Source organism: Hyposmocoma kahamanoa, unplaced genomic scaffold, assembly GCF_003589595.1.
Source record: "Hyposmocoma kahamanoa isolate Upper Pololo Valley unplaced genomic scaffold, ASM358959v1 88, whole genome shotgun sequence".
Lineage (NCBI taxonomy): Eukaryota > Metazoa > Arthropoda > Insecta > Lepidoptera > Cosmopterigidae > Hyposmocoma > Hyposmocoma kahamanoa.
Genome location: NW_020654466.1, coordinates 6,491,007 through 6,518,747, shown reverse-complemented (window position 1 = coordinate 6,518,747; position 27,741 = coordinate 6,491,007). Strand labels below are relative to the sequence as shown.

The window sequence follows — 27,741 nt, the reverse complement described above, 5'->3', positions numbered from 1 at the left end:
ATGATCGCAGATCATCTTTTCGATGAAAGAATCGGCAACACCTTAATATATGATATGAATCAAATTCAACGTAAGAATTCTATCTACGAAAAGTCGCAAAAAGATTATGTAAGTGAGTTTTGGAAATTCTAATGTACTACTTTTTTTTATGACGCGAAGAACAAGTCGTGCGCCTGGTGGAAAGGGATGCGCGTGTCCATAGCAATTGTAGTGCACTTAGAGCTTTAGGGACACCGCCACTACGCCTGTTACCCTAAGACATAAGTTGATAGCTCCCGTGTGCCTGTACCTAACTTCAACCTTTTTCGTTCAAAATCAGAACGCGGTAGTGTGAAAATTACTGCTTGGCGGCAGATATAGGTAAGTTGGCAGTACTTGCTCTTTCACAAGTAGCACTTCTGCTAAAATACTTATATAGCAACTTATCCTATCGTAACTTTTGAGAATTGACCATTAAAGTTTATTAAATTAAGTTTAAATTATAAAAAGTGAAGGTGTTGTTTTCAATGTGCGATATAGTGATTTGGCGGATAATATAATAACGGCTGCAGTTTCCGTGGCGGATTTGTTTTTTTATGATTTTATATAAATCCTCTCTTTGCACCCCGTAGAAGTAAATAATACCAGTCTCATACTAGGTGGTTAGTCCAGTAAGGTAGTTGGGATGACATCTGGTTAGCGACGTATATAGTAAAACAGGAACAGTCTTAGCTAGTGTCTTTATTCGTTCATGTTGCAAATAAAAGTAAATTAACAAAACTTAAGTAGGTACAATATAATGAATCTTAACCAAACTTCCTACAAAACGGAACCTAGTGATCTATTTAAGATATCAAGTTGTTTCAACACATTGCATCAGTATCTAAAGTATCTCAGTGAACGGACTCGGACTCGGGCGCGCTCGCATTGTTTTCATTCCATTTTAAATTTGAAAGCAAAGCTAATTAACAATGTAAATAAAGGATCGCAATTAAAAACATAATTCATTAAGTATACCCAATTTAAATAATCATTATATAACAGAAATTACTTTTAGGAACTGCTTTGGCACAGTGAACACCACGCTTTTCAAGAACAGGGTTTAAGAGAATTTTAAAATGAAAGTCTAATGGCTTAAATTTTTCATTGAATTGATATTCAATTATTTTTTACGTGTGTACTTACTCCACTACTTTGTTGTAATTATTAATACAAAGATTGAACACTCTGAACAAATTCCTTCGATCCGGCCGGTTTCGAACTGACGTCTTCTAGTAAACCGTGCCAGACGCTATACCAACTAAACCACGGAACGAACCAGCGGACCTCATGAATTTTTCTGTGTGTTTAATGAACACCAGGAGTCCGTGGCGAGCCTACCTGTTTTTTGTTTTTTTTTAACATAATGGAACACAACCGTCACACTAACTATTCACATACGGAATTAAGTAAAATTTTATCGCAAACAATTAAGGTAGTAAAAGCTAAACCTACTTTCTTGTCTTTTCTGAAAGGGTCCGTGGGCTCTTTGACATTTTGAGAGAGGAGAGGTTAAGGAACCCTGGCCTAAACCCTCACCTGAGAGGAGACGTGAAAATGGGTTGACGATTTTCAGCAGCCAGTTAATCTACACTAACCACTCATAGGTGTTATTACGCCATATATATTTAAAAATAATTTTGTCGAATGGAATGTCGAATAACTTAAGTTACAAGTGTAGGTAAGTGTTGATTAAACTTTGTGTGATACAGGAACAAGAGCAGCGCGACCAGCTGGATTCGCAGGATGGCGACGTCTGCGAGATCCATGATCAGTTCTATCGCGACCACAAGTTGTTGCTGGTTCTTTTTCGTGCGTTGGCGGTCATGCCAATTACACGTTCGCGACCAGGTGTGTACCACCCTACCATTACATCGCATAGTTGAAGCCAATACTGTGTAGTATGTATTTCAATGGAAATATCGAGTTCTTAAGTTTTTGTACTTACACGTTACATTAGGAAATGAAACAATTCCTTTTTGGATCTAAATAGCGTTTACTTGTTTTTTCAAACAAATCAACATTTCGGGGCTTTTGGGAGACGTGATCATGGGACCCGTAAAGGGCTCGTAATGTTAGTTTGTTTGAAAAAACTAATATACGCGATTTAGATTCGCAAAAAAAAATGTTTCATTTCCTATTTAATGGAAATGACACGAAAGTTGACTTATTCGTTTAGTGACGGTAGTGATTCTAACGTGCGATATATTCTGGGAGTTTTTCTTTCATAATAACAAATAAGTAATTAAGGTCTTTATTGAGTCAAGATATGTGTATGATATCTTAACATTAAGTGACATAATTATGCTAGGAACATTGAAATGTAACGCGTTTTACTAATTGCACAAATGTTTCTCTACATGGCTACGCAATTTATATCAGCTGTAAATACAGTACAGAATGAAATATTCGTGTAAGGGAATCTCAGCGACGAATCGACTTCAGGCGGTCAGAAAAAGCTATATGTTCATACAATTAGAGCGATAAAGACGTTGCAACTTTCGCTTCAACTTCGAAACATTAGTTTCGTGCATGAATTCTATAGGCTACATAACCGTTTCTTTTCTTATCGACCTCGGTAGCCCAGAGGTCAGCACAGTAACCACTACTTGACGAAGTCCCAGACTCGATTGGTCCTGGTTCCGCTTTGGGTATTCCGGCTATTGCCCCTGAAGTTAATTTCGTTACTTTGGTATTCATAAGGATGTTTCCTGGTTTGAGACCAGATTATTATTGTGGTCATATGGCACATTATTACTTTTGACCAAAATAAATTGTAATCAATAAAAACAGTTCCGTGATTTAGTTGGTATAGCATCTGGAATGGTTTGTTAGGAGACGTTGGTTTGAATCCAGCTGGATTCAAGTGATTTTTTTCTAAGTGTTCGATCTTTATAATTATTAATACAAAGATCGAACACTCAGAAAAAATTCCTTCGATCCGGCCGGATTCGAACAGACGTCATGTAGCATACCGTGCCAGACGCTATACCAACTAAACCACGGAACGAACTAGCGGACCTCACGAATTTTTCTATGTGCTTGCATCGTATCTTTGTATTTGGTTTTTCAACGACTTTTTGGCCGTAGCGCCATCTATGAGTAATCTATGATATTTCGTCACCCAGTTAGATAGATACCTTTATAGCTACCTGTAAATTGTTCGATCCTTGTTCAATAATTATAACAAACTAACGGAGTAATTTCACAAAAAATAATTGAATAGCATAGTGGTGAAACATCCTGCTTCAATCATCCTGCGCCTGCTAGCGGTAAAGGTACTGGATGAAGGCGCTGAATGAAGAAAAACTTTCATAGATTTCTCACAGATAGCAAACGGCAAAAAATCGGTGAAAAAACCAAAACAAAGATCAATTCGTGAGGTCCGTTTGGTTCGTTTCGTGGCTTAGTTTAGCGTCTGGCACAATTTACTACGAGACGTTGATTCGAAAGCAACCGGATTGAAGTGAATTATTCGACCTTTGTATGTTTGTATAATTTCACAAAAAAATAATTCAATATCATTAAAAACACAATAAAAACTGGTGTTAAAAAGACAAATAAATGTACAGTCAAGAGCACATCAAGCTTGACACTTTGTACTTTGGACCGTTCTTATCGTAAGCGGCATAGAGTTGGATTAAAATCTTAAGTGTCAAGTTTGATATGCTCTCCATCCTGTACAACCGAGATCAGCACTAGGTTTCCATTTATAAGAGATTTCGTCAAAAGTGAATGGTTCAAAAGTTCCGATTATATTATCAGCATTGGTATTGGACACTTGCTGAATCAACAACGACTATTTATTATTATTTTCTTGTCACTTAGGTGCAATAACATTCAGCTGGACATCAAGTGCAACAATCTACGCAATATGCTTCTATATATTAGCTACAATTGTCGTCTTAATGGTCGGCTACGAAAGAATTTTGATCTTTAGTTCGATCCGCAAGTTCGACGACTACATCTACGCGATCCTGTTCATTGTATTCCTCATCCCTCATTTCTGGATACCTTTCGTGGGTTGGGGTGTCGCTAGTCAGGTTGCCATTTATAAGACAAATTGGGGAAAATTCCAAGTAAGTAATGCTGAATAATTCTGAATTTGATACAACTAATACAACTTAATATTTGTAAATCGTGTTTTTTTTTTAAATGTAATGATATTATTATAAAATGTTTATTTCTTGCTCACATGTTTTAACCTTTTACCTTTTTATTGAATCGATTCACTTGAAAATAACATTGAAATTAATCGATTAAAAAGTAGTTAGATCGTATACACTTGAATCGATTTTCATAAAAGTCGAACTGTAATGCATCCCTAGTAGTAAGTGAGAATCCACAGGATTACGTGGTGGGTATTGTGTGGAGTTGCCTCTTTTCCGTCTAAGAAAAATTTCTTTCATCGAAATCCTAATAATTATGGGATTATACCAACTTCCGTATTATTTCACGCGTATAATGGTTTTCGACCACGATTTTGGGCAGAAATGAATATACATATATATATAAAACAACATTACAACATAAATAGAGAGGTGGATTTGCAAGGACACGGAACTACATATCGTATTGAGTATAAGACAGTTTTGATACAAAAAAAATAAAAATACGTAATAATTAAATAATCAACAGTATAAAGATAAAATTTGTGCATGATGTTAGTTTATTAATTAATCTTCATTCAATTCCCAGGTCAGATACTACCGAGTAACAGGCAAGAATCTGCAGTTCCCAAATCTAAAGATCTCCATAGTTATTATAAGTGTGGGCTGCCTCCTCCTGGCGGTCGGCTTCCTTATGAGCCTCTGTGCTCTGTTAGACGGTTTTTTGCTGAAGCATACGATGGCGTATTTTCATATTATTACCATGATTAATATGAACTGCGCACTTTGGTACATTAATTGTAAAGCCATTAAGATTGCCTCACAGAGCCTCTCGGATTGTTTTCGTAAGGTAAGATTTAAGTTATAACTATTGTATAATTAATTATAGGTCCTTCTCGTTCGTTATAGCTACGCTATTGAAGGTTTGCTTGAAATTCTACACAACAAATTACTATAATTAATTATGTATATTTTTATAATTATATAAATAATTATGTACATTTATACTATATACATATATATAAACGATTAAAGATTTTGGGACGTAGATTTGTTGTTGTGTTTTTTTATAATATCAAGTGACGGGACGAACAACTAGTGCGCCTGATGGTAAGCTACACGCCTGTTCAGTGCCACTCAGAGCAAACATCTGAAGGGCACTGCCACTGCGCCCGTCACCTTGAGACATAAGTTGACAAGTCCCATGTGCCTGTAATTTCACCAGCACCCTTACCCTTCCAAATCGGAACACAGGAATGCTAACATTACTGCTTGGCGGCAGAAAGAGGTAAAGTGGCGGTACTACCCTGAACGAACTCTTTCACGAGGAACTCTACTGTTATTAAAATAATGTGTGACTGTTCCTTAAAAATTTAAATCGATTTTTTCGAAGTAATCGGTGTTCTTAGGTTTTCGAGATTATTACACATAGGAAATGAAACTATTTTTCTGGATTTAAACCGCGTTTATTTGATTTTTCAAACAAACCGACGTTTCGGGTCCTTTACAGGTCTCATGGTCACGGTTAAATCCGGAAAAATAGTTTCATTTCCTAATGGGTGTTTATATACAAATAATGTAATAATGTAGTAAATGTAAATATCAATATTTTCTCAATGATTTTAAGCTGCACTCACAAGCTCTTAAGCGCCTTAAGCTCTTAGAGACAAAGTTAACTTTATAAAATTTTCGGATATTTTTGAACGCACCAATTATTTTGACGCTGATTATACTTAGTTTGAAAATAATTCAGGACGTTGACGAAAACTGCACTGCCAGTGTGATATCGCGGTACCGCTTCCTTTGGCTGAACCTCTCCGAACAACTGCAACTCCTAGGAAACGCGTATGCCAGAACTTACTCCACTTACTGCCTGTTTATGTGAGTGTCAACAATATACTCTATTATAAGGCTCATTGCACAGAAGCGGTGACGAGCTGTGGAATTGCAACCAATAGAATTACAGTACTTTGATCATGCGGCTCAAAGACGTCACAAAGAAATCAGTTGCTGAAAAACAGCCCTTGACCGCTCGGTTTTGAAAGGATGATATCATCATAATGTTCATTTATTGTCCGACTGTACATGGTGTGTCACGAACTTGCTCTAGACGGCCTGTGACTTTGACGATGTCGAAGTTGTCTACCCATCAACTAATTAGGAATGAGGACATTCCTATTGCAGAATGGTCGGTCTCTCGCTCCGTTCAATCTGTTAGGAATTTCTAAAGCGTCACTTGACACCGACACATTATGATAAGTCTTTCAATAGCTGGGCATTCAGGAAGGGAGCACCGGCGGCCACTCTGGATAGAAACATCTGACCAGGTGGCTGTTAAAATATTTATTTAAATACAATTACGAATAAACCAATATTGTTAATTGAGTCTGACCTTACACAGGCTGCGGGACGAATATGTATCCACTTTTTGGTCACTGTTCGGTTGTCGCTATTTTTATTTCTACTCGATATATTCATAACTCTGAAATCATTAATCATTTATTTCTGGCCAAGAAGTTGTATATTATACTAAGTTGATAATAACAAATATAGGTATCGAGTTCTTAGGATTTCGTGATTGTCACACATTGGAAATGAAACTATTTTTTATATTTATTTTTTAAAACAAATTAACGTTTTGAGCCTTTTAGGAACGATGCCCACATAAGGGCGCGACTTGCCGTAAAAAGCGCGAGATACGGCTATTCTCGCATAGAGATCTCACGCTTTATGTCTGCTATTGTGCTAGCCCTACTGAGCGGTGATGCTACGTTGTACTACGTATAAACTAGATCTTTTTTTTTAACATCAAGTGACGGGACAAACAAGTCGTGCGCCTGATGGTAAGCTACACGCCTGTCCATAACAGTTACTGTGCCACTCAGAGCTTTAAATGGCAAAGCTCCGAGGGCCACTGTCAATGCGCCCGTCACCCTAAGACATAAGTTGACAAGTCCCATATGCCTGTAATTTCAAATCAATCTAAAAAATTTACAAGAAAACCGCTGTATTCAATAGGTACATTTACATATACCAATGATTTTTTTAATATCAACTGAACTAAATAGAACATATATAGTATACGATATACATTTTTCAATTGGCTTTAATTTCGCTTGTAAAAAATAAATTCTGAAATAAAGCCGCTCGACCAAGCAAAATGAATTAGTATGGGAAACATTTGAATTCGAGCTTTCTTATTATCGTGTTGCCGACAAAACAGAAAAAGCCCCGAGGGCGGCCTTCTCTCGTTTCAAAGCTAGTTCAGAATATAGCTGACGCTAATTATCAAAACATAATCTCAATTACCTTTAACCTCGTAAGGCCCAGTGTACATCAAAATATATGTAATGTGAGAAGTGATTCAGACCCAGATATTATTATTTATATGATCACGTAAACACCAAATGTACATTATAATGAAAATATCGCATTCAAATTTAACGCTGTATATTCTATATACCAGGGTATCTAGAAAAATACATAAAAAATTATGGATGCATTTTTCGTACAAAACTGAGGGCATGCGTACTTGGGCCTGAAGCATATTATTATATATTTATTACATTTTACATTGTACATTGGGCGTTTAACAATTTTGCCATTGTTTATTGGAAGTAATCTTCTCAACCAAATATTCGCTTTCTAACTTATAACAGGTAACAGAATAAAGAGTTTCAGTTCAACCTATTATCCCGAAATGTTGGGATAATACACCTACCCTATTATCCCGACGTTTCGGTTTCGTTTACATTTAGAAATTTCTTCATTGCGCGTGTCGCCGTTTTGTATCGTCAGTATAATGCAACGCGAAAGTTAGAAGCGTATATAGTTTAGTTCAAGTACATTTTTTGCTATAGTCGTCACCAAATAAGAGGCCAATTTGACACTTGTCATCGTGACGCGAATAGGGATGTGGACTAATCATATCGGTAATCACTTTATACAATTTTCACGAGAAATCGATTCAAAATTTTAAGACTTTGTGATTGTTTAGATTATTTTTCGGATCATTGTTGTTTAGGGGGCCTAAAAGGCCAAATCGTGCAATACTGTTAAAAGCAATTAATTTGCAGAATTCCATGCATTTCTGTAGCAATTCCTCTTATTTTCTTAAAATTGTCCCACATTCCGATGAATTGTATCCATTTCTTTTAATTTCGATTTTATAGATATTCATAAATGGTTTATTACGAGAATTTAGTGTAAATAAGTATGTATTTCATAAATTTTCAATTCAAAAAGAAAATACAAATCTGGCTATGAGGCTCTTTTAAATTTGATAAATTACCAATTTATTTGGAATAGGTGTGGTCATAGAAATAATCTAAAAAAAAAATAACACCAATTTTCGTACATATTTGTTTTAATATTTAATAAGTCAATATTTTTTCCGAGAAATCGAAGTGACTCGGTGAAATTCGGTGATTAATTGCTTAAAACACTATTATTTAAAAAAAAATTGTTTGAGGACGAAACAGTTACGTCCTCAAACAATTTTTTTTCAGGACGTTTCGGAGTAACTCAAAATTGCATTTTATTTTGGAATTCGTGCGAAAATAGTACATCAAATATATTTTGTCATATTATGTAATGTTTTAATAAAAATTATGTATTTTTTAAAAACTCAATTCTGCTAATAATTGTTTGTTTATTGCTTCGTTGATCGCATTCAAAGTTACATACTATCGCCTTCGTTAGCTGTCATATTTGGCCTCTTATTTGGTGACTATAGATCTAGAACAATAGATTTTGAATTGTCAAACAACTTGATGTAATATTATGGAATGTGAATTATGTCGATGCGCATCAGTTTTTCTTTTTTTAACCGACTTCAAAAACAGAGGAGGTTCTCAATTCAATCGCATTTTTTTGTGTGTATGGTACGTGATTACTTCGATATTTGTGAACCGATTTCGATGATTTTATTTTGTTTGAAAGGGGGTAGCTCAATAGTGGTCCCAATCAAATTTGAAGATTCCACCTCTAGAGGATGAAACCAGTTTATTGGATTTCACCCATTTACCGTTAACCGATTTCTATAAAACTTAGCAAATGGATGTAATTCAAATTTAATACAAATTTTTTCGATCGATTTTTTTTAGACCGAAGAAATTCGAAGACGAACTAAAGTTCAGGACATAAGACATCGGATAATGGACGTATACTGGTGTTGGGTAGGATATTTGCGAGGCCTGGTGAAGACTGATCGAGTAATGGGACAACCGAATTGTGGCCACGAAATGGTTATACATTTCAGGTTACAGATCGAAATTTTAAATGTGGATTTCGTCACAACCTCCAGAATCACATTTTTATGCTAGTTTCAAACGTGAGGAATGTTTTGAGGAACGATCGAGTGATCCCGTTCGTAGATTGTGAAATTTGAATGGATGACGACAAGAAAGCGCTTCAATTAGACACTAGTTTCCAGTTACTTAAGCTTAGTTAGCTTGAAAATCTACACACATCAAAACTGCCTAGGGATCAAGCACGTTTTTGATAGTTACTGAAAATCAGGTTTTATAATTTTTTTTAACACTAATGAATTTTTTTTGGTCAATTTCATTTTCAAATTTAAATTACAAATGCTCGATCCCTAGACAGTTTTGTTGTATGTATTTACAACTTGGGCCCCAGAGTTTCTTTGAGAGATAAGTTTAAAGAAATTAATGTTCTTATACTGACGTCGCAGTACATTTATGAAAATGTAGTTTATGTTAAGAAGAATAGTAATTTTTTCAAGAAAAATAGTATTAGACATAATATTAATACGAGGAATAAAAATAAACTAGTTGTTCTTGATAGTCGTCTTCACAAAGTAAGGAATTCATTTAAGGGGCAATGCTTTTACAATAAGATTCCAGTTGATGTTCAGAACTGGCCGTTTACGATACTTAAAACTATAGTGAAAGAAAAACTTAATACAGCTTCTGCGTACTTGGATGACAAAAATGCGTGGTACCTGTTTAAACAGCAACTTTATAAAAAGCAACCCCTAGAGTTTCTTGCTCATTCTTCTCAGGGGAATCTGCCTTATGAACGAGCAGTATCGTTTATCAATATGATGATTTCAAGCTTTTTTCTTAGCATTGTGGGCAAATTGTATGCAAAGATTTTGATAGAGAGAGTTGTGAAAGAGAAGGAAGGGAATGGGATGTACGGACTAAGTCTTCTCCTTCTCATTACGGAGAAGTTTCTGGTAAAGAGAAGAAAGTGTTTTGCGCATTTGTGGATCTGGAGAAGGCTTATGACCGAGTGGAGAGGGATATACTGTGAAGGGTGTTGTCCTAATATGGAGTGGGGAGCCATTTGATACACGCACTGAAATTACTGTATGAGGAACCCAGTGCGTGTGTCAGAGTTGACGGCGCATTTTCTGATTGGTTTGGCATCTCCAAAGGTCACCTTAGCTCTTAATTTTTTTTTTATTTTCTTTTTATTCTAATGTAAGTGTGCATTTGACCTCCATCTCACCTGATGGAAAGGGACAATGAGGTCGACGATGGAGCATGCACACCTAGATAATGCCTATTCACTCTCGCCTTGAAAAGGTCCAAGTTATAACGTTCAGGGAACAAGTCTGCAGGCAGGGAATTCCACTCCATAGCCGTTCGCCATATAAATGTGGAAGCGTAATGCTTCGTGCGAATCTTTGGAATATCCACAACATAGGGGTGGAAGTCAAGCCTACGCCTAGTCCCCCGATGATGGAAAGGGGAAGGCGGAATTAAATCGTGTAATTCCATCGCACACTCTCCGTGATATATCCTGTAAGATACCGATACGCAGGCAACTTTATGGCGGTGTTCAAGGCTCTGCAGCTTCGCCTCTACTAATTCAGAGTCACCTATAAGGCTCTTGGCACGCTGTCAATTGAATCCAAGGTGGCCAGTTGATATGTAGCAGAGCCATCCCAAAGGTGGCAACAGTACTCCATACATGACCGGACTTGTGCTTGATACAGCTGCAGCAACTGTCCCGATGTGAAGTAACGCCTCACCCTGGAAAGGATGCCAAGCTTCCTGGCTGCATTTTTGGCCATGGATTCAACGTATCTGCCGAAGTTCACATTGGACGACAGGTCCATTCCAAGTAGCTGGAGACGGTCGGCTATTGGTATGGATATATCACGAAAAGTCGGAGTCAGCTCAAAGGGACTCCGTTTAGTGGAGAATAGACACGCCTGCTTTTGGTAGCGTTAAATTTGACAAGATTGGCATCGCCCCAATCGGAGACTGCCTTGAGCGTCAAATCTAAACGGCTAACCATGGGCTCTAACAGTGGGAGGCCCATAACATGGAAGCTTGCTTAAAAGGCTTGCGTGCCAGACTCTGTCAAAGGCTTTAGAAATGTCCAAAGACACTGCAAGTGCTTCGCCTTGCTTTTCTATAGCCTCGCTCCATATGTGACAGACATACACAAGAAGATCCCCGGTAGATCGCCCTCGTCGGAATCCATACTGGCGATCGCTGAGGAGGTCATTGTCTTCAAGGTATGACAGGAGACGGTTGTTGAGTACACGTTCCATAGTCTTGCAGAGTATAGAAGTGCCTGAGATAGTCTATAGTTGACAAGGTCAGCTCTGCTTCCCTTTTTGGGCACAAGTTGCACGTTTGCAAGCTTCCACGACCTGGGAACTACACCAGTATCAAGTGAGATAGCGATACAGGCGTGTAAGAACAGGAGACAACTCAGGCGCACAGTTACGTAGGACTACCGCTGGAATTCCATCTGGCCGGCTAGCTTTATTCACGTCAAGATTCCGCTGAGTTCTAAGTACATCTTTTTGGCTTTTGCGAACTGGCGCCATAGCGCAGCCAGCCTGAGGTAAGGTAGGTGGTACGTTCCCTGCGGCATCCAGACGCGAACTTATTGCAAAGAGTGAGACAAAGAGATTCGCCTTCTCTTCTGCAGTATGAGCCAGCGTGCCATCCGGCCTCAGCAGAGGTGGCAAAGATGGGTGACAAAAGTTACTTTGGACCGCTTTGGCCGCGGACCTAAAGGATTTGCTACCTGCTGGATAAGAGGCAAGCTTGGCCCCTATGCGGCGCACGTGGTCGAACTTGGCACGTAACACGCTTTTGCACTTCTTGGCGGCTATATTAAAAGCTTTCTTCAGATTCCGAGTACTCGGAGCTTTGCGCAGTCGAGCATCTGCCCATGCTTGGTACGCGGACTGCTTTTGTGCTTCAGCACGACTACAGTGAGCGTTAAACCATGGACGAGTTTGGGGTCCATTGGGTACATCGGAGTATGGTATGTAATACTCCATACCCAAACGCAAGACCTCGACTACAGCATCAGCACAGCTCGACGAGTCTTCTGAAGAAAAGCAAACCTGCCAAGGATATGACGCAAAGAAATGGTGCATTTCATCCCAATCTGCTAACCTGCATCGCCACATCCGTCTTATACCACTAAGGCCCTGATCGGGTGGGGAGGGAGAGATTTGTTTATGGACAACTGCATTCATGCTGGAGCTGCGTGAGAGTGATTATGGAGTGAAAATGGGCAAGTCCAGCATCAAATGCCTCGTATACGTTGACAATCAAGCGATCCTTGCGCCGTTGGAGAGAGGGTTGCAAAAAATGCTAGATATTATGAATGAGTCATTTAGAAAGAAAGGTATGAAGATTAATGCAGAGAAGACGAAAGTGATAGTTTTTGAAAGAAATGAGAACGTGATAGATACAAAATACAAGGTATGAATATTGATCAAGTGAATGAATTTGTGTATCTGGGTAGTGTGTTTACAAAAGATGGAAAGTTTGATGAGGACCTTGAAAGAGGGGTACGAAAGGGAAATGGAGTAAATGGAGCCGTAAATGGTCTAATAAGGAGCAACATCTTATCCAAAAAAGCACACATGTCCATACACAATGCTTTGCTGGTTCCCACAGTGATGTTTGGTAGTGAGAATTGGGTATGGCAGAAGAAGCATGAAAGTAGAATTAATGCAGTAAAGTGGCGTTCCGACGTCTCTGCCTACCCCTCCTGTGGGACTATGGCGTGAGTTTATGTATGTATGTACGCTTTTAAGTGTAATTTGCTTACGTATGAAATAAAGATTGTTTGAGTTTAGTTCTCTTACAGGAAAAAATATTCCTAATATAGTTTTAGATAATTATGAGTTGATGCAATAGTTTAGTATGTTTTCATCTTTACCAGGTTCGTCAACATAACGATCGCAATTTACGGTGGACTCTCGGAGATAGTGGACCACGGGTTCGGGTTCAGCTTTAAGGAGATGGGGCTTTTCGTGGATACAGCCTACTGTTCTACATTGCTTTTTATTTTTGTCGACTGCTCGCATCAATCTACGCTCAAGGTGTAACAAATTTGAATGTTATATTAAGTATATTTGGTTGTACTTTTCGCTTGTAAAATCTCTGTTTCTCTGATGCGTATTTGATACATGAATTTTCTTTTCTAGACCCTTAGATATACAGTGTGTTGATTTGCAATCTCACCATATTTAAGACATTAATAATAGAAATCATGCTAAATCATATAAACATATTCAAAAAATATTCTGTTCAATATTTTTACTATTACAGTTTTTGTACTATTAAAGTGTTGCATAATTGTCATCTTAAATTATATGCACCGCGCGAGGGCAGTGACCCCGCCACCCGCTTCACCAAGCGATACGTAATCTTTCTCGATAGCTTATTTACCTATTTTCTAAATTATGATTATTTATTAGTATTCTTATAATTTATTAATTATTTACATTAATTAGAAAAGTTGACTGGTTAATGTTTTGGTTTTTTAAGTATTTGGTACTTACCAACTTTAGGTTACATGAAGTATTGCTAGAAGTACCTAGCTCCACAACTGGTGGCTTTGCAGAGATTTGCACGTGAGTTTCGTTTCAACTTCTTAGCACAAATTTGACTTCACAACTTTAAAAGCAGAGACGATTTTTGCAGGCAAGTTTCGACACTCGTAATTTCCTCCGCGAACGAAACGTTTCACATAATATCATAAGAATGCACTTGCACTTGATGGTAATACAGGTTCTGGTGAATATGAGATAGCAATACTTTCGCGGTTCCTCCGGCTGCGCCGTTTTGGTAGCACGTACCGTACAAGTCAATGACCTTTGGATTAAGCGGATTAGGTGATTGCGAATCGATGTTAACCGCAATTAAATAAAAATAAGAATTTAGGGTTTTTTTTTCGATTTTTGTTTTTTTTTTTAGCGATTTGGGTTCAGTTTCGGATATGCAATGACCTCTGTAAATATGGTGAAAATGCAAATCGACATATTGTATAATGTGACTTTCAATAATTTTATCAAACAAAACTATAAAATCAATTGAAATCTGATTAGGTACGTACTTGCTTTACTCTACACGTGTAGAGTCGAGTTACGGCGTAGTAGATGCTTAGTTACTACGCCGTAGTTGCATTGTATTGTATTGTATGTTGTGTTCATGAAAATATTTTTTTCTAGGTAGCGGCCGGAGTTCAAGACACACTATTATCAATAGACGTTCTAGCTGTCGATAGACCTACACAGAAAGAGGTACAATCACAATTAATTTAAATTCCTTTTTTAAGTCCACACATATGTATCGAAATATTGCGGACTCTATTTTTTTTAATTGTTACAATAACTACTTAGGTACAATTTAAATAGCCATGGAAGGAAATGGTAGCGAATTTCTGTAATAAAATGTATATAGCATAATGAGCAAACATTACGTCCATTGTTTAAAGCATAAACATTTTTTTTGGTCTTTGGCCTAATGGTAAGCTACACGCCTGTTCATATCATTGCAGTGGCACTCAGAGCTTTAAATCGCTAAGATCTGAGGGGCACTGCCACTGCGCCCGTCACCCTGAGACATAAGTTGACAAATCCCACGTGCCTGTAATTTCATTAGCACCCTTACCCTTCAAAACCAAAACAGTGATGCTGACATTACTGCTCGGCGGCAGAAATAGCTAAGGTGGCAGTACTTTCCTGGCGAATTCTTTCACTGCGGAGAATTCTCCGAAAAACGCGCGACCTGTTACTCGTATGTCGTACTTTGCTTTAACAGCAGTTGTAAATTCTGCGTAAATCAAACAATATTTAAATTTAAGAAGTCGGTTAATACCATTCAACATCCCCATGCCAATTAAAATGTATTGAATGGAGCGTATAATCCGCAGATAGACCATTTCATCCAGGCAATCGAGATGAACCCAGCCGTCGTCAGCCTTAAGGGATACGCCGACATCAATAGAGAGCTTCTTACATCGGTAAGATTAATTAAATTGTTAAAACAAACCGGTGAAATTGGATAGTAAACAATATTTGCTTTGTGATATTGATTGTAATGAATATTATGATATTTTACTTCCATGATATTATTTTTTTGTGAAATTACTCCACTAGTTTATTGTAACAAAGACCGAAAAAAAATCGTTCGATCTGACAGGATTCGAACCTGTGTCTGTATGTCAACCGGGCAACCGTCCTTGTCAATATCAGATAGCTGTAAAAGTACCAGCCTCCGTAGTATGCCGCTTCGATAATGCTATTACATCTACATTTAGCTCTCAAATTCGAGTGATAAACAGGCATTTTAAATAGCTCACATGACGAGTGCCTGCAAAAGATTAACACAGTGTCAAACATGGCTGCAAGGTCATAGCTGATTTTAAAACATTTTGACAGTTTTATCAACGTAAAAATTGAGCGCGATAAACGAGGTGAAAAGTAATAATAAAAACAAAGAAATTCATATATAGTATAAATTATCGGATAAAGTTCAGGAAAACATTTTCAATATAGTTCACATGAGAGTAATTAGAATTACGTAAATAATAAGTAATATAACGTAAAATTTGTAAAAACAGAAACTACAAAAACCCGACATTTTGCGACGATGATCAAATGACAAAGATATAGATAGCCATAGGATACGAAATCGTGTATATAGCTAATATATGCAATTTTATATCGTTGTCATTGTTCTTTAAAATGTTTAAGAATAATAAACAATCCAAACAAACAAACTTGGTTGATAAATCAACTGAAATAAATAAGTTGTCACGGGGAGGTTTATCACACATAATTAAACTGCCCTGCAACGGTCACTGGTTGTGTGAAGAAAAACTTTCATAGATTTCACACAGGTGGCGCTGGCCCTACGGCAAAAAAGGCCGTTAAAAAACAAAATACAAAGATCTGTAACAAACGAATAAAGAAATTCGTAAGATCTGCTGACTCACAGAACTGCTGTTTCAGTTGGTTGTGCAGTTGCCCTAGATTGGCATACAGACACACGTTCGAGTCCTGTCATATCGAAGGAATTTGTCTTTGTTTTCGATCCCTATATTAACAATAATATTTGCTTTGATCATTAAAACTCTTTGAGTCTTCTTGCCAGAAGTTCGTTTTTTGTATCATCACATCGCGATGTGGGTCTCTGAAGGTTAAATAATGTAATCGGGCCTTAGAGGGTGGAAAATCGAGCTGTACGATTTTCTTTTTTTTACTCAAAATATTTTTGCTTCCGATTCCGTCGTGATATTCTTTTTTTAAATAAATTACACAAAATTCAAACTTTTTAGATGTTGTTATCACTAAATAACATTGACTTACAAATAAATGGACGACGGGTCTAATACAAAAACTACGAAAAAAATGTCCCAAGTCAACCTATTCGAAATTTAAATTGTAATGTCATCGCAGTATCGCGCTGTCCGTAAAACAAATGAAGACTAAAGCGGAGTGTCGCGCTCTGTATACGATTTTAGCGCCTTACAAGTGCGGACACTTTTTAGCGCGGACCCGACGTCCATATAATTGTAAGTCAATGCTAAATAAGTAAAAAAAGAAACCGCACTAACTACTATCAGTAGGAACCTAGCCCACTCCACTGAGTATTTGATATATACTCCCGGACACATAATTCGAGTCACCTTGCATTTTCAATATTGAATGCCCTTACCTTAAACAATGATCAAGAACTGATACGCAACTTTGAAACTGGAAAATTGAACGTCATTTCCTTAAGTCCTTATTGAAAATTTGAATTTAGAAAACCGGAGAAAAATTTTGTACGGTGCCAATAATATTTTTATATTCCAGCCCTTTATGGATAAAAATGCAAGGTGGCTTAAATTAATTAAATTATGTGTCTGGGAGTGTATAATGTATAGAGGTATTATAACACTTTAAAAATCAAAATGAACCTAACCTTATTCATTAAACTTTAATTAGAAAAAAATCCTTCGATAAAAAGTCTTTTAAAACATTAAAAAAACCATAAAACTCGCAACAAGCACATAGAAAAGTTTGTAAGGTCATTTTTTTCAGTGTTCGATCTTTGTTATTAATAATTATAACATTCATTCACATAACATTCTTTATTATAATTGTTGAAAGCACTTAGATGAATTACCGGTATTTGGAAAAACTTATTTTAAGTTTATTAAAATACAGTTTAATATATGTAATTGTATTATAAATAAATAGATAAAAAATACATGAAATTTATATCAACTTTTTTGGCCACAAATCGGTTGAATTTTTGTTTGTGTTCTTCGATTTTTGTGTGAAAAATAATAACAAACCAGTGGAGTATTTTCACAAGAAATATAATGAATATCACGGTAGTAAAAATAATATGATATTCAATAATAAATATACAAAATAATTTGAGGTTTCTTTGTGACTTACTTCATATTAATTTTATTTTTTATTTAGATACACCATCGGCACATACATAGAGAAATTGATTTACCATGTAAATTTTTATGCAGTATATTGTACCATTGCAGGGGTATACAGCAAATACGCAAGATCAAAATCTTTATTTTAAAAAGAAAACAGAATATAAAAAAATCTAAAAAAAAAAGAAAACGGGAACTACTATCCAAGATAGAAACAAAACCCTTAAGACTTAAAGCAGTTGTGACATTCTGTTTGAACTTGTATAATGAGTCGTGAAAGATGTCAACTTCGTCATTATCAACATTATTGAAAGTTCTCATGCTACATTAAATTGGAGAAAAATGGCCAATGTTAGTAGACGGTACTGGAACAAAGTACATAAATATATTTCTTTTATTAAGTTGTAACTGCTCGGTCATGGTTTTAATTTGGTATTATTGATTCAAGAATTAATTAATAAACTGTAGTGCGTTTAAACCTAAAATCTTAACAAATTAAATAATAATAGGGTACATAATAATCATTCCATCTATAGAAAATACGATTATACAGAGAAAAATGTGGCGGAAAACTATATTGCAACCGCTGGATTTGACCCCAGCTTATATTAGCATTAGTTAAATTTATTACCAGCGACCCAAATACGTAATGCTATTCACGGGGCTCTTTTAGAAAGAGAGTTTAGGCCCTAATCCACTAAACTACTCAATATGGGTCGGGGAATGAATACGTCTTCGAAGAGATGTGATAAGGACGGCCGAGACACGCCTGGTCGGTCAGCAGCAATAAAACAAGAGTGAAAAATAGAAGTTTTATTCAAGGTTCTTAACAAGATGTATGAGACCTTTTCTACTGGTTTCATTACGTTTTCCAGCATTATTAAAGCATGTGCTTATTCGAAAACTTTTTATTTTTTTATAGTATCAAGTGACGGGACGAATAACTCGTGCGCCTGGTGGTAAGCTACACGCCTGTCCATAACAGTTGCAGTGCCACTCAGAGCTTTAAATCGCAAAGATCTGAGGGGCACTGCCACTGCGCCCGTCACCCTAAGACGTAAGTTGACAAGTCCCATGTGCCTGTAATTTCACTACCACCATTACTGCTTGGCGGCAGAAATAAGTAAGGTGGCAGTATTTCACAAGGAGCTCTACTTCTACTATAGAAACTAAACTACACGTCGCATCCTAAGTGTAACAAGGCCTACCAAACGACAACTTTTCAGGAGGGAGGTTTAAAGATTCTACGAATGAAATTACTGGATAACGTTTTATGTTTTCGGAGGAGATCTATAAAATCTCACATACACATAATTTGTTTCATGGAGTTAAGTGTTATTTCTATGACTTTCGTGCACGAAAGGAGCCTTCCCGCACGACGTAGCATTCCTTTGCAGCACCTCTGGCACACCCTGGGCAACAATCGGGGAGAAACCGATTGGCAAATCCTTTCGCCAAGATGGCAGCATTACATACTATATCCAACCATTTATTTAATTTTTGACAGCTCGAATTCTAATCAATTAGTGATGTCCTAATGCATTTCCGATTCGATTGTTTTATAGCAATCAATTTTATTTATGTAGGAGTTTAAATCGTGAATGTGAGCGGTAAAAAAAAGAGATATTGTCTGATCGGGATCATGATGTTACCTTTGACAATTTGCGTACTCAAGAATTAATAATTAATGTTAATGAGGATTCAAATGATTTGATTCTCGTTCACATGGAGAAGAATCCGACTATTCGTTATAATAAACAATAGAAATTTATTATAATTATTTGTAATTTATTTCATTTCATTATATTAGACAGGTACCAAAATTCATCAACTTGAATAATCTTCGATACATAATCTGTTGGCTCGATAAATATCGGAGCTAAAGAGCACGTAGCTTACTTAAAATTAAAAAATAAAAGAGGCCAGAAGGAGAAAGCTTACAGGATGGAAAAAAAATAAAGGAAAGGAGCTGCCATATCTACGGAATAAACGTCCCTACTTAAACCAAAAATGTTCACCACAAATGGCGGATTTAGTGTTGTACCATAATCATAGATAAGTCAATATCGACATGCAAATATATGGCTTGAATGTTGAAACTGTTGTTTCTGTGTTTTATGTTTGCAAAATTGTGTAGTTTACTGTAATCAAAGTATGATTAATACTAGGCTATTATTACTAGGCAACTAATGAGCCATTTTAGTCAAAATTAAATATAAAGTTATTTGCCAATAAATGTAACGATGGAATTGCATTATCATGTGATCTAGTTACATTCAAAATTCTATTTAAATTTGAATGGAGCGAACAAACAAAGATGGTATTTGATCCAATGTTTATGTTCGGCAGTTCTATAATTTCCAATCATTCTTTCTTTCTCTTTTTTATTTGTAGGTAAATTTTAAAAATAATAATAATGAAATAATAAAAACCTCGTAGTGAATTGTTTCAATAACAGATTATCTATAATATGTCTGCTTACAAGAACAACACTATCTCAAAATAATCGTTAACAACAATCATCAAAATATACTAACAAATAGGCCATCTGAAGTAACAGGCAATCTAATAAGTCTACATGAGATATTTCGGCTATTGTATGATTTATAGGCAGAAAAATAACACAAGTGCAATGTAACATTCGGTTGATTTCCGCTTTTTCTACTGCCGCACCCCTTAATTCTGCAGCGACGCATTTTATCAATACTTAACTGTTCTCACTGTCAATATTTTTGTACATTTCATTACAATTCATGCGAATAATTCACGAAAAGATGTGGCCAAACATTGGTTTTGACATTTGATGTACTTCCCTTTGACAACCGGATACGGATGTTAGAGGGTACTCCAAAAATGGTAAAATGAGGACCGTTGGCATTTAAGATGACGTTACTTATTTTCGATTCCCGTGTTTGAATCAATGCAGTGCTATCTCTTTTGGCTTACGACGGCACGCAGTAGTTAAACAAAGATAATAAAATGTTTATGTTTTCACCGTCTAAATGCATCATATACATATAACGTCTGATTTGTATATGTCAATATAACATGTCCTTTCGTTTCCATAGTCTAAGCCTAAGTCTAATAATTACGGAACTTCGGAGGCATGCATAAATGTCCAAAGTTAAATAAATATATGGACGGAGTGTGTATGCCAGCAATATGATACGAAGATGACTTTCATATCATAAAAACAGTTTTAACGCAAGATCGTTTTATTTGATGGCCTCCACCGTCGTGTGGCTTCCACACCGGTTTTCATGGTGTCACCATCTCTGAGGTCCCGGGTTCGATCCCCGGCCGGGTCAGTGTAAAAAACTAACTTTTCTATATTGTCTCGGGTCTGGGTGTTTGTGGTACACAACCTCTTAAAACAATATTACTTTAACCTTACGTTGACTTTTCGTACCATAACGCGCTTAAAAGTAACCATAAAGTAACCTTAAAAGTAACCTTATTGTAATGTTAAGACTATGATGTTTTATTGGCAGCTTTGTGACTATTCATTCATTCAGTTCGTACCATAGATATAAAAAAAAGGGGAGATATGTAATGACGCTATGTAAGATCGGGTGCCGATGTCGCCAATTTTTAGCTTGTGTGCAAACTTTACGCTCTATTATCTACTACCATAACTTAAAGATTTTCATTGGGTAGGGTTTAAAACGTGAAAACGACGTAAAACAATTTTAAAATTTAACAAAATTATACTTACAATCACTTGAATAAGAGTTATATTACAATATTTCAGTATTTTTTTCATCCTGGTTCAGCCATTCACCAATAGGTGGCGTTTTAGTAAAAATGCTACCAGTATATAATAGCTAACTATTACATGTTAGATGGCGCTGAAACTCATTTTTCGTTACACTAAGAACTCACGGAGCGGTTTTCACCCGCGTCTGCCGCGGGACCGCGGCATCTGTACAATGTAACAGTTAAGTATGTAAAATTAGTAGCACATTTCACGGCGCGTTTTACGCCTGTAGTAGTGACGGTTGTTCGCGGTTACGGGTACTAGTAGAACCGCGCAGGACGCGATGACCTGCGCGGTTGGCGGCTGTCGTCGCTCGCCATTTTGGCGGTCGGTTCAGGCGCACGCAGGGTGAGTGCAATTAACTCCCACTAACTTCGCGGTCTGTTCCGCAATCGCAACGGTTTCGTGCCCGCAACCGCGGCAGCTACGTGCCCGCACAAACTTGCAGGGTCGTGAGTATTGATATAAAACCGCTGTCTAGTAGCACCGGCGGGTGCGGATGGAAACCGCTCCGTGAACTGTTAACCTTATTAACCTTAAACTGACGCTACTCAACGAGTGATGTGGTCCTACCTAATGGATAGATGGAAACCATGTGGCTGTTTTAAAAAAAAAAAATTCATACTATATCTACGCTGGTATTGGTGTATTATTAAATTAATATAAATTATTATTATTTTCTTAATGGCGGCCACTAGGCTTAGACCAGTGTCAGTTTATAAGAATAATATAAAAAATATGGTGTACGGTCTATGACCGACAATGCGCTCCATCAGCACTTTACGCCATATTGTAATTTAAATCAGTTCACGATCAGCCACCGCGCAGTGTACTCATTTCAATCATCAATCTATCAAAATGTATCATTATCAGTAATCAAGCAAATAAATCTACTTATCAATTAAAAAAAAAAAATCGTCAACGAAGTGTCCGACATGGCAATCGAATGGCATTTCCAGGCTCCATCATGGCCCAGCGCGTGAGGGCTCTGGGAAGCATCCTTCTTTTATTTTGAACTTATTGGAAAAACTTACAAATTAAAAATACTCTACATTTAATCTACGAGTATAATGGAATTTATATATCTTAAATATCTAAAACACATAAATTTTTCTTCAAGCAACAGCAACATCCAAATTGACATGAAATTGAAACGATTGTCGGAAATATGAGTTGTGTTAAAGTTACTCGAAATAAAATGTTTAGTAATAATAATAATAATAAAAGAAAAGAAATCAATTTAACGTTAATGCTTTTCGCTTCGATATTTTAGGGATTTTAATTACAAAAATCATAGTAATAAATTCAAACATTTCAGTAAAGTTATTATATTATATTATATTATTAGATTATATATAAAGTTATTGTCGATAAACATCAATTTTCGTAAATGAACATCACTATATTTGAGTCTAGAAATTTCTATGGAGACAAAAAGAAAACATTGAATAATAATAGAAATAGTAACTAAAAATGCAAATAGCCGGTGGAATAGTATCTCACTGGTTTTAATATTTTTGTTTTCACTCCAATTTTTACAAGGTGTATCGCTACAACTTGGCATTTTCACGTTTTACGAGAGATCTTGTATATACAACGATCGCCATGTCACTGTGGCGATGTTTGTAGGCGTGTCACCTCGATATGGTCATTTTGACCATATCGAGGCGACACGAACCACGCCCCCATACCTTATCTCCCTTTTTTTTCTATATCTATGGTTCGTACTATGACGTGACTTTAACATTAAAGTAACATTGCTCTTATGTCAAATTTTGAAATCTTAAAAGAGTTACACGGATGCAATGGAAACAATATTATTTTCAGTTTTATTGTCTTAATATTGATTTGTAATCATTAAAAGTTAAATTGAACTTATTTATTTACATATATCTCTCCAATATTTTGTTTATTTTTTATTTCATAGTACATAAATAATTTTGCGTTAAATAAAAATACGCAATGTTTATTTCGTAAAAATTATAACAGCGCCATCTATATGCTCCTTGGCGAAAACATTATACTACGATAGGTAATCGGAACATCAAAAAAGAAAGAGATGGCATTATATAGTCTACATAGCGGTATCTCTTTCCTAATTTTAGTAAGGAATAGACAATATTGGGAAATCATGCGTTCTTTCGATGAACCTTTCAAAGTCCTGAGTCGTTGTTTCCGATTTGCATAACACAAGTGCTTTAGCTACTTACTTTGAGATCAGAGCAACATATGTGATATTGTCTAAATATTTATATTTATTTATTATTATTTAATTGACTTGTAGTTTTTGTTTTTTATTTTATTGTTATTATTGATTTAATTTATTTGAATTTATTTCATTTTTTAACGTAATGTGTGTGTGCGCTTTATAATTTTAGAATTTTGTATAATAATATTTATGGAATATTGCGAAATAAAATTATTTAAAATTTATTGTACCACGTGTATGATATACTAAAAACCTGTTGAAATTGGATAGCGAACAATATTTGCTTTGATCAATAAAACTCTTTGAGGCTTCGTGTCAGAGGCTCGTTTATTGTATCATCATTTCGCAACGTGGGTCTCCCTTTGCTTTGTTCATGTTCAACCTAAAGGTTAAGTAATGTAATCGGGCTGTACAATTTACTTTTTTTTTGAAGTAAAATTTCTCCGCTTCCGCATAATTAAGATACAATTCACAATTTTTATTACTAAACGTGCTTTAAAAAGTAAAGAAAAAAGAAAGAAACTATACTAACTAATATCAGTACGCTACTGAGTATTTGATATACATTCTATATTCAAAAGGGGAATGGCCATCGAGAAATTTTTTTAGGGCCCCGAGGAATTTTATTTAAATGTAATAAGTTTTGTCTAGTATTATATTTGTGTTTAAGCGCCTTGTAAATATTATACAATAAAACAAAATCTATGGGATCAGCTAAACAACATACAAATCTAGCCATTACATCTATATTATAATACTCTGGAAATCAATGAACTTGACGATACCTTATTCATTAGAAATTCTTCATTTACTTAGCTCATTATTATTGTTTATAGTTTGATTTATGGAGATGAGAGGTAAATTACCTTGTTCATATTGTGGAATTTAGATTTTTTTTTTACAAACATTGATAAAGAATTCTAAAAATCACGAAATGGTAAAAGAAATTAAGTCCTATTGTCTTTTTTTTTAATTTCACATATTTAATTTGACTTTAAAATTGATTTTAATTGTCTAATTAAGACCTTCATTCTCTAACACTCTGTAGTAAAAATTACTGTTAAGTTTACTTATTGAATTTTCATGTAATATATTTTTATTGGGGCTACATCGGGACTGTACAGAGGTTGACAAAGTTGAATAATCTCATATTTTGCCAAAAGAGAAAATTCTGCTCAAAGGGTGTCGGTTTGACGGCACAGAGACGATTAAAAGAAAATGCGACGAGTGCACGGAAGGCTATTCGGAAAACTGACTTCCATAACGGCAGTGTGTTGTTCAAGCGAATGGTGATTACTTTGAAAAATGCCACGAACCGGGTGATTAATAGACCCAGCGGAATAACGGACGAAAATCGGATACTTTTGGGACAGATCTCGTATTCGAATAACATTACCATCGGTCATAAAATATTGACTGATTTATTGATTGATTGTGTACTTTTATATTTCTCTTTTTCCTATTTCCTTTTTATACATTTTTTTGTTCACGGACTTAACATGGTAATCTCAATTGTCTCAGATCACAGATCGAAATTCTACATTTGGGCATCGACACGATCTGAATTGTATTTTTTGTGCTAGTTTCTATTTTATACCGACGGCCGAGTAACTCCGTTCGACTATACATATATACAAACTATCATATATACGCTTGAAAGGCTAAATGGGATAAGCGACACTTTTGGGTCATATTGAGTTATTGTACCGTTAGAATCAGAAACATTAGCTGATTCCAACTGTATATATAACTCAATATGTCCAAAAGTGTCGCTTATCCCATTTTGCTTTTCAAGTGTCGATATGATTAATTTGATTCATGTATATAAAAAAGATACATTTTATTTTGAGATATTTCATATTTAAGTTGTAACTATTGAGTTGTTTGTTTCACGCGATTGTTACACATAGGAATTAAAATTTGTTTTTCTGATCTTAATGGCGTATATAACGGCGGGTCATCAAAAGCGGCATTTATCAAGCTCGATTGCTCGTCCATTACGAGGAATTTCTTCCAAATAATAACGCAGGCGTGTAGATCAATGTGAATTTATTGTGTTGCAAAACTAAATCACTTGAAAATATATTCAGATAGGCGTGATGTCTTTGGATGTCTTTACTCCTCGGCAATCGGAAACAGAATGAATTTTGAAAAAGGCGGCCGCTCGGTTAACCTTAGCGAACTGTCCACTTAAAAAAAGGAAGCTAAACTGACTTCCGGCCGGAGACAAGCCAGTGTTGCCATTCTAATAAAATAAAAAGTATCGACAATCACGCCATCTTTACAATCGAGTACAATCGAGTAAGAACTAAAATTAAAAGAAACAAAATGGAACTGTCACTTTGACGTTTTAGGTTTAAAAAAAAAACAGCCTTCGCAAACGTAATGTTGGATGTTCTCCGACACGGCCATTCTGACAGTGTCACGCGTCCTCCCGTGGGAGTTCAATCTGAAAGAGAAAATATTCACCGCAGTAGATACTACTTTCAGTCACTCCTGACTACAAAAGAGTAAGGTTTTGAATTGTAACTTGGTACTGCAATAATTGGAGACACCGTTAATTTTAAGTTTCTTTAATCATTATCAATTCTTATTGACTTGTAATTACAATCATGTACTAACAAGAAAACCACAAACTGGTTTTTTTTTTTAATTTATTATCACTTGACCAGTGATTTTCGTCGTCACTTGACCAGCAACGATCTTAGTAGTCACTTGACCAGCGACCATTTTAAAATTTTCCGCTTAACCAGCGATTTCACTTTACCAGTGATTTCACTTAATCAGTGATAGGATGCATAGTTGGATGCGCATCGCACACTCTTCGGTTAGACCGGGGCGCTACGACTACATACCAACATATGCAACTTGAAGTTATGAAACCATTTTGACAAAATCAATTAATTAAATCAACAACGTACGCTAAAAATTATCATTACAAGCAATACAATATTACGTCAGGTATTTGATTAATCATGTTTGTTTTCAATATCTTGCTCTTTAGAAACGCTTTCAACAATTGGTTCAACTTGTGAAACAACAACAACATTTTTTTGTTACATTCTAGTTATTTGTTTTCAGGCGGTGGGTATGATTACAATCTACCTACTCGTGCTTCTGCAGTTCAAGATATCTCTACCCAAAGAAATTACGCCGTAATCTATAATCGAGTATAGAAAACGTATCAAACGGTGTTTTATAGAAAGGGCAAAAACATAATTTCACAGAAATTTTTCAGGGCAGCATGTTTTAGTTTTTTACGACTGTTTTATAATAATTACGTCCAGTTTTCAATTCAATTTTAAAACTTTAATTAAAGTCAAAATTGAATTTTTCACAAAACCCTTATATAAAACACCGATGATATATGGAATCACTGATAATCGACATTCATATAAAAATGTTCACAATGGCTATTAGTTAAATAATTCCAGGGTGCAAGTCTCTTATAATTTGTGCTTTGTGTTGTGTTGTTCTTTAAGTATTTTAGAACTTAAAATTGTATTTTGTTTTTGTAAAATAAAAAGTAGTAGAAAATCGTTTATTGCGCTATTTATTTATTGAATATAATGTTTTAATGCTATTAAATATATATCTTTTTCAAGAAATAAAGTTTTCTAACTTGTTTTTGATCTGGGTGTTCTGAGTAATGCTCTGGTCAAAGCATAATACACACGCGACGGGCGCAGGTCGGGTCCCGCGCCCGCACGTGGTATGTTGTCGTCCATGCCGCTACACGAACTGCTACACAGAAGTCTCAGGTTCGATTCCCGAGTGGGGAGAAATATTTGTATGGCTTACATTTATTTCTCTCGTGAGGTTGGGTGTAATTTGTGGTTGTCTATGTGTATGTCCATGGTACCCGCGACACAGGGTTTCCCTAGTGCGGGGCTATGTTGAGTGTGAGCGTTATTATAAAAAAAATGTAAAAAAATACTATTTCTTTTTCTTCTTATTCTTGATTTTATTGA

At 35.9% G+C, this 27,741-nt stretch overlaps 1 protein-coding gene across 1 annotated transcript; it reads left to right on the top strand.

Annotated features, from left to right (window-relative positions):
- On the top strand, positions 1–26,929 carry LOC113235890 (gustatory and odorant receptor 22-like). Its single transcript, XM_026471812.1, has 9 exons — positions 1–108; positions 1,731–1,869; positions 3,847–4,097; positions 4,717–4,977; positions 5,881–6,008; positions 13,299–13,458; positions 14,590–14,661; positions 15,294–15,383; positions 26,852–26,929. Exons 1-9 carry the CDS (start codon positions 1–3, stop codon positions 26,927–26,929), a joined length of 1,287 nt encoding a protein of 428 aa, XP_026327597.1.
- The last annotated feature ends 812 nt before the right edge of the window (positions 26,930–27,741 follow it).